Source organism: Vidua macroura, chromosome 17, assembly GCF_024509145.1.
Source record: "Vidua macroura isolate BioBank_ID:100142 chromosome 17, ASM2450914v1, whole genome shotgun sequence".
Taxonomy (NCBI): Eukaryota; Metazoa; Chordata; class Aves; order Passeriformes; family Viduidae; genus Vidua; species Vidua macroura.
This window is the reverse complement of record NC_071587.1, coordinates 13,220,825-13,228,681: the sequence shown is the minus strand read 5'-3', so window position 1 is coordinate 13,228,681 and position 7,857 is coordinate 13,220,825. Positions and strand designations below refer to the sequence as shown.

Here is a 7,857-nt window from a genome sequence, read left to right as displayed (position 1 = left end):
TATAAAACTCTCTGTTTGCTCTGCTGTTCTCCAAGGTGGAGTAAAGGTCTCTGGATGTGCTCAGCCCCAGGGGTTTCCCAGCAGAGGGGAATCTCCAGCTGCCATCTGAGGCACAAACAGCAGCAGGAGCTCCTCGGGGCCAGCTGACACTGCAGAACCCCGGCCAGGCACCCTGGGCAGGGCAGGGAGAACCTTCCCTCAGCAGGGATAAAGTTTATTGGGGTGCCTCACAGAAAGAACCGAGTGAAATTTAGTAACTGATGTTGGGTAGGTGTGAATGTAGAGGAGGCTGGAGTGGTGAAATGGTGAGGTTGCTTTTTGACTAACACGAGGTATTTTGTAAGAATGAGGGTAGAAAGGTGAGAAAGCCTGCCTTCTTTCCCTCAGATCACAAAAGAATGGAAAAATCCTCACTGGGGGATTTGCTACAGAAATAATTAGGAGCTGTCTCATTAAGATCTTTTTTGGAAAAGATGAACACCCTTAGAAAAGGATTTTTTTTTTTTTTTTCCTTCAACCTCCATTCCCCCTGCAATGCTGGTACAAGGAGGGCAGACACAAGGACCTGCACTCCACAGTAAATCCCAAATATTGGGAATGTCATAGCACTGCCACCTCCTTTACTGTGGGAACCCAGGACACCCCTCTGGCTGCCCTGGCTGGCTCCAGACCCTGGCAGGGGGCTCAGAGACCCTGGCACAAAGTCAAAAACACCTGTGGGTTTGACTTTAGCCCGTGGGAAAAGCTGCCAACTCTGTGTGAGGAATTACAAACCACAAGGGTTTGAGTAGTGTGGTAGTTGAATTAACACAGGGTGAAAAAGTAGAATTTTGGGGTTTTTAGAATGGGGTTCAGGGGCACAAGATGGAGGGATTTGGGCCTGTCCTGACCTTCTTCTCCTTCTCCTTGCCCTCCATGTCTTGCTGTGCTGGTGACACTTTTCTGTTGGTTTCAGGTACAGACACACTGCCCAACATCAATGACAGATATTGGCACGTTATTGTAAATATAATACACATAATTTTGGGTATAAAATGTGAACACCGCCCTGAGGGCAGACAGAATGCCATGGCCGAGCTGCTGGACAGAGCTCAGCAGGGCAGAGAGAGAATGTTCTAGAGAAGGGAAAATAAACACCCTTGAGAAGCCGACCCTGCACATCCAGACTCCTTCTCTGGCTGCACGGGCTGGGAAACAAAAGGACTTTTACACTTTGGGGTCACCTCAATCATCAGACCCCAAGACTTTACCACAGCAGCACAACTGAAATGGGACAAGTCCGTGTGGCTTTTGCTCAAAGTGATCCCCTCCATCCAGGCTAAACCTGGAGAAACAACCACTTCACCCCACTTCCAGTGCACCCTGAATTCACAAACCCTGTTGGTGTCTGGGGGGTTTCAAGATCCCCAAGGCCTGAGAAAGGTCTGTGGAGCTTCAGGGGGAGGCGAGAAGAGCTGGGGAACTCCAAAGTTCTCCCTGAGGCAGCAAAAGGAGACCTTTGGAGGTCTTCCCCACTGAGCTGCAGAAGGCTCGAGCAAGGAAGGGGAAAATGTGCAAAGAGCCCCAGAGGAGCCGTGAGATGAGGGCAGGGCGTGGAAGGGATCCCAGCAAGGGGAAGCCAAACAACAGCAGCAGGGAGCAGAGCAAGAAGGAGCAAGTCCTTTATGCAACTGGAGAGGAACGAGGGCACTGGGTTCAGCGGGTTTCTCTCACTTCACTCCACGCTGGCTGGTTGCACTCGTGAGCTGTTTTCACTTTTATTTACATAAGAAAGGTCTGCAGTGAGTTACTCTTGGCAAGGCTCACACCACAGAGCTTGCCCGAGCATGTGGGAGAAAAAAAAAGATTTCTTTTCAAAGCCTTGGAGTCATCGAATTCTTGTGAAATCCACTCCTTTTCTCTTGAGGGAAATTGCACTGGCTCCGTGTGTTGTGCAGTTAATGCAGGCAGGGAAATAACCACGGCTCAGGCTGTGTCCTTTCCTAGCAGGAGGATGGCCGGGGGATGAGAGTTTGTTTTCTGAGGAAAAGAGAGGTTTAGAGCTGGGATTGTGTTTTTATAGAAACTAATAATAATGTGGTTCTCTGCGGAGAAATTTGGTGATGCACTTCTTTCCCCGGTGGGAAGCAAGGCTTGGTGATGATGATGATGCACCAAAATAAAACGCAACATCAGCCTGAGGGCCACCCAAAATATCTTCTGTTATTCTGTCTTTCCTGCTGGTTTGGAACAGGAGTTTTGAGATGAGCAGCCATTCGGAACGGGAAAAAAAAAAAACAAAACAAAACAAAAATCATTTTATTTCAGGCAATATTATAGAATTAAGTATCCCATCCTACTCCATCCCATCCCATTCTCTCATCCCATGGATCCCATCCCATGGATCCCATCCACATCCCATTAGCCCATCCCATCATCCCATCCCATTATCCCATTATTCTAATATCCCATCCCAATATCCCAATATCCCATTATCCCAATATCTATCCCAATATCCCAGTATCTATCCCAATATCCCAGTATCTATCCCAATATCCCATGGATCCCATTATCCCAATATCCCATTATCCCATGGATTCCAATATCCCAATATCCCAATATCCCAGTATCCCAGTATCTATCCCGTTATCCCTATATCCCAATATCCCAATATCCCAGTATCTATCCGAATATCCCAATATCCCAATATCCCAATATCTATCCCAATATCCCAGTATCTATCCCAATATCCTGATACCCCAATATCCCAATATCTATCCCAATATCCCAATATCTATCCCAGTATCTATCCCATTATCCCGATACCCCAATATCCCAGTATCTATCCCAATTTCCCAATATCCCAATACTCCAATATCCCAGTATCTATCCCAATTTCCCAATTTCCCAATACTCCAATATCCCAGTATCTATCCCAATTTCCCATTTTCCCATTATCCCAATTTTCCATTAATTTCCCAATTTCCCATTATCCCACGGATCCCACCCATTCCCGTCTCATGGCGCCCCCTGGCGGACCAGCGCCCCGAAGCCGCCTGCCGCCCCTCCCACCGGGCCGTACCAAGCGCCGCGGGGGTGCCTTCACAGTCACTCCGTGCCCCGAGGCCGCTCGGGACATCCCGCCGCGCTGCGAGCGGTGCCAATAGAGACAATCCCCGATTTTCACAGGGTCGCGGCCGTTTCCTGGAGTTTTCCCTCCTCTTTCTCCTTTTTCCCATGCCCGCTGCTCCTGCTGTGCGCGGAGGGCGGATGGTTCAGGCCTGCATGGTGCCTCAGCGCCAACATGGCCGCCACCATGAAGAAGGCGGTGAGTGGGGAGCGGGCCCGGGGGGATTCGGTTTTTTTGAGCAGGATTTGGTCCCTTCCCGCGGGAGTTCCATCCCTCCCGAGGAGGTTTCGGCTCCTCCGCTGCCGCTCGGGAGCGGAGGGCGCTGGGACCGGGCTCGGGCTCTGGCACAGCGCTTGTCCCGCGGCGTCGGTGGCGTTGCGGAGCCTCGGCTGGTGCGGCTCGTTGTAAACAACAAGGGCAGGGTGGATGCGAGGAGAAATTCATTCTCTGAAAGGGTGGTTAATTATGGGGTCGTCATCATCATGGCTTGGGTTGGAAAGGAGCTTAAAATTCATCAGATTCCATCATTCCACCTCGTGCCGTGGCAGGGACACCTCCCACTGCGCCAGGCTGCTCCAGCCTGGCCCTGGGCACTGCCGGGGATCCACAACAGCCACGGCTGCTCTGGGCTCCTGTGCCAGGCCCTGCCACCCTCCCAGGCAACAATTCCTCCCCAGTATCCCAAATAACCCTCCTCTCTGGCAGTCCGAAGCCATTCTGCTTTGTATGTCCCTACCTGCTCCTGTTCACGGTGTCTCTGCAGAGAAAACTCAGAGCAGCGTGTCCAGTTCAGCCGTCAGCGTCGAGGAAACCTCTGCCTTCAGGATGCTGTGGCTGGCCAGTGTTTTAATTGGATGTTACCCAGCTAAATGTGGGTATTTCTGGTGTCCTTGAAGAGGCACTTTGAGCAGTCAGGTGCACAAGCAGAATGTGGTGTTTGCCAGATTATTTTCCATCGCTTTGTAGGAGTATCCTTGCAGTGAAACTCAAGTCTAATGTAAGAGCTGAAATCATCATTTTGACCTCTCCTCCTCGCAGGCTGCAGAAGATGTCAACGTCACCTTCGAAGATCAGCAGAAAATTAACAAGTTTGCAAGAAACACCAGCAGGATCACAGAGCTGAGAGAAGAGATAGAAGTGAAAAAGGTATCTTTGCTTCAGATCTCATGACCTTTTCATTGGCCTGAATTAATTTTCAGCTGGGACACAGAAAATCAGCAGCAGTGAGTTACTGTGAGTTTAAATAATGCTTGAGTTCTGATATGAGGTTCCTTATACTTTGGAAATAGAGAATGGTAAAATATCAGATTAATTAATTACTGTCACTAATATCAGATATTAGTGACATTTAAACCTGCTGTATTGCCCTTGCCTGGAAAGTTAATTATTCTGTTGATGACAGATAATGAGTGCTGACTAGGAGTTCCTGCTGGATGGAACTGCTGAATTCCAGCTCTGAAACTGATCTCTTGGGTGTCCTGGTGGTGGGTGGGATTTGTTCCCAAATTCCAGCCTCTCTGGGTTCCTTTCCCAGCCGTGGCCGTGTGTGCCTTGAAGGGCTTTACACAGGGAGCCTCTGTGTGTGTCCTGGCAAACAGAAACAGCTGCAGAACCTGGAGGATGCCTGCGATGACATCATGCTGCTGGATGATGCAGATTCCCACCTGATTCCCTACCAGATTGGGGATGTGTTCATCAGCCACTCCCTGGAGGAGACTCAGGAGATGCTGGAGGAGGCCAAGGTTTGTCTGGAGGGGCTGGGCTGGGCTCTCTGTGTGCTGGGCACTGGGGTGGCATCTGTGCATCCTCCGGGGCTCTCACAGTCCGAAGTTGATGTTGGGTTTGGGATTTGAGTCACCCCAAAGGCACTCCAGCAATAAATCCTGCAGCCAGACCTGGGAATGAGTTGGGAAAGAGGCACCTCTCTGTTGGTTCTGTGCTGCTGACAAGCCTGGCTCAGTCTGTGGTACAGGATGGATTTTAATTCATTTTTTCTTTTTCAGAGGAGTTTACAAGAGGAAATTGAGGCGCTGGAATCCCGAGTGGAGTCGATCCAGAGCGTGTTGTCTGACCTCAAAGTTCAGCTCTATGCAAAGTTTGGGAATAACATAAATCTGGAGGCTGAGGACAGTTAAAGCTTTTCTAAACACAACACCCAACTTCTCCTTAGGTTATTAAATGTTTTGATAACATTGCTGCAATTATATTTGAGAACAGAAAATCCATCCCTTTCTTTTTGTTGGTTTGTTTTTTTTTTTTTTACTTCCCTGTAAAGTTCTGTACATTTAATAAGAACTTTGTTATTTTGGTTATTGCAGTTATTTATTTATTCAGGAAAACACTGACTTCACATTGCTGGTAAAGCATCAAGATTGGAATATTTGCATTGTTTATTAAGGCAATAAAGCCAGGCAGGTATTGGAGTTTCCTGGGTTTTGTTTTCCACTCATGAAAAGATTTAAAACAAATGGAAGGAGGGAATTTTGGAGTGGCTGTTGGATAAAAGCTGTGTGACACAGGGGACATGATGAGGGAGTGATGCTGTCCAGGTGTTTTTAAGAGCCCTCCTGGAGCTCCTAAATTCCTCCTCTGTGTTTCACCCTCAGCTCAGATGTCAGGAATTTGCCAGAGGACAAACAAGGGCTCTTTAAAGCTCACTTTGGTAGTGAGGAAAAGCTTTTGGAGCCCCCATATTCACTCAATTATTGCTTTGTATTTGGGAATCCCAAAAACTGCTGCAAGTCACAGTGATGAGTCTTAATTTCTGATTGTCCTGAACAGCTCCTAAATCCAGATTTATGCAGCAAGTTGATGTCACAGTTGTTCACAGTGTCAGCATCCATGCCTAATCTGTGCCTCCATCACTAGGAGGACTTGAATGTAATTTTTAGATGCCTTAATTGCTTTAATTTTATAATTATATTATATAATTATATATTATTTTATATTATATTTTATAATTATATTAATTTTTTTTAATTCTTTGGTTATCTTTATAACCAAAGAAAACACAAAAGAGGGGTGATTTTTTCCAGGTGAAAACTGCTGGAGTTTGACCCACAACGAGGAGCACCCAGCAGATGGCATCAAAGATCTGGGAATCCCAATTTTGGGCAAGCCCATGCCAGGCTGGCAGCAGTGCTGCTGCTTGGAGTGAAGAAGCTTTGGCTGCAGGGATTTAATGGGATGGTGACAGATCCAAAGTCACTGCTGTGCTGAGCATTTCACAGCTCTGCAGGGGTTTCAAATGATTGGCACTTCCAGCTGGGCCACAGGATGGATATGGCTTCGTTGTGGGGGGAAAAAAATGGGTTTTGCAATGGTTTGGGTAGGAAGGGACCTTAAAGATGATTTATTTCCAACCCTCCTGCCATGGCAGGGTGTGGAGAGCTTGCAGCTCTTTGATCCTAAAATTGGGATTGGCCATAAATACAGTGCTGGTGTTTAGAGAAGATTGTTCTGAGTTTTCCCCTTTATTTTCTCACCCTTTAGGGTTTCATGTGTGTGATGCAATTTTCCTGTTGGCTTAGTCCTTGCTGCAAAAATGGGAGGGCTTTTTGCACCTGGGATGTCCAATTTCCTCGTGTGCCCTGGCCAATTGTGTTTGCAAGTCATTACATCTCTAAAGTTTTCAGCTCAGCCTCTGAATTTTTGTCATTTGCAGAGCTCCTGAGCCAAGCTATCATTTGGTATTTTTATATGTGTAAAGCAGAACGTGCAGGAAACACTTTTTTTATTCTGGAGTTGTCATTGTGGAAGTGACTTTGCAGATGGTGCATCAGCTGCTTGGAAGTATTTGACAGCATCCTGGTTTTGCCTTTTAATAACCTTTCTGTCATGAAGATTTGCAATTGGCTTTGAGTTTGGCACTTACTCTGTTCAGCACCCCGTGTTCTAAGGACTTTTTATTTTTGGCAGATTGGAATCTGTTGCTTCTAATGTTTCCTTTACCTGAACAAGAGAACTGCAATAGAAGCCCATGAGCCAAGCCCTGGTGTGCTCTGTTCACCCCTGAACACCCCTGAATCCCTGAGGTGCACTTGGCAATACAAATGTTTCCATGTCCTGGTCAGAATGCCAAGAGTTTATTGTCATTCTCTGTCTTGGCAAGGGAGGGACATTTGGAAGGCACCTGGGGGATGAAATGTGTCACAAAGTGCTGTTCTTTCATCTCAGGGCTTTCAGAGTGCTGGGCTGAGGATCCCTTCCTCATGGAGTCACCTTTTCAGCTTTATTTTTGCCTTAAAATACAACTTCAATACAGGTTTTGTTTTGCAAGTCACAGCGTCACCCGTGGCTGGGTTTTCACTTGGCTGCAGCAATTAAAGCAGTAAAATACAGGTGAAATTCAGCTCATTTTGGTGCCTGCTGTTAAGGAGCTCCCAGTTTTTTAAAGCTGGGTAAAACCTCTGTCAAACACGGTGGGATCAGTTCCTGCACTTAAGGGATTTGCAAGGCTCGTTTGTGATTCTCTATCTGGTACAAAAATGTTTCCCACAGGATGATCTCCAGTGGAACCTTTATTAATCCCCATTTTGTAGAGCAGATCTGGGCTCCCTTTACACTCCACAGTACAAATGTGGTGGATAATTATTCAGTAATTACAGGAAATGGTGTGTATCTGAAGCGCTGACGATTTTGTGATAATAAAATCACATCCAAGGGCAAAGAGAGACTGAATTCTGAATCCTGAAGCCACATTTTCTGTAGGAACAACAGAACTGAGCAGTTTGGTTTGCATGAGTCAG

At 47.0% G+C, this 7,857-nt stretch overlaps 1 protein-coding gene across 1 annotated transcript; it reads left to right on the top strand.

The window, feature by feature from the left end:
* Positions 1-3,094: 3,094 nt before the first annotated feature.
* PFDN4 (prefoldin subunit 4) lies at positions 3,095-5,532 on the top strand. Its single transcript, XM_053993345.1, has 4 exons — positions 3,095-3,307; positions 4,148-4,255; positions 4,708-4,851; positions 5,113-5,532. The coding sequence occupies exons 1-4, from the start codon at positions 3,284-3,286 to the stop codon at positions 5,242-5,244; spliced, it is 408 nt and encodes a 135-aa protein (XP_053849320.1). The 5' UTR covers positions 3,095-3,283; the 3' UTR covers positions 5,245-5,532.
* The last annotated feature ends 2,325 nt before the right edge of the window (positions 5,533-7,857 follow it).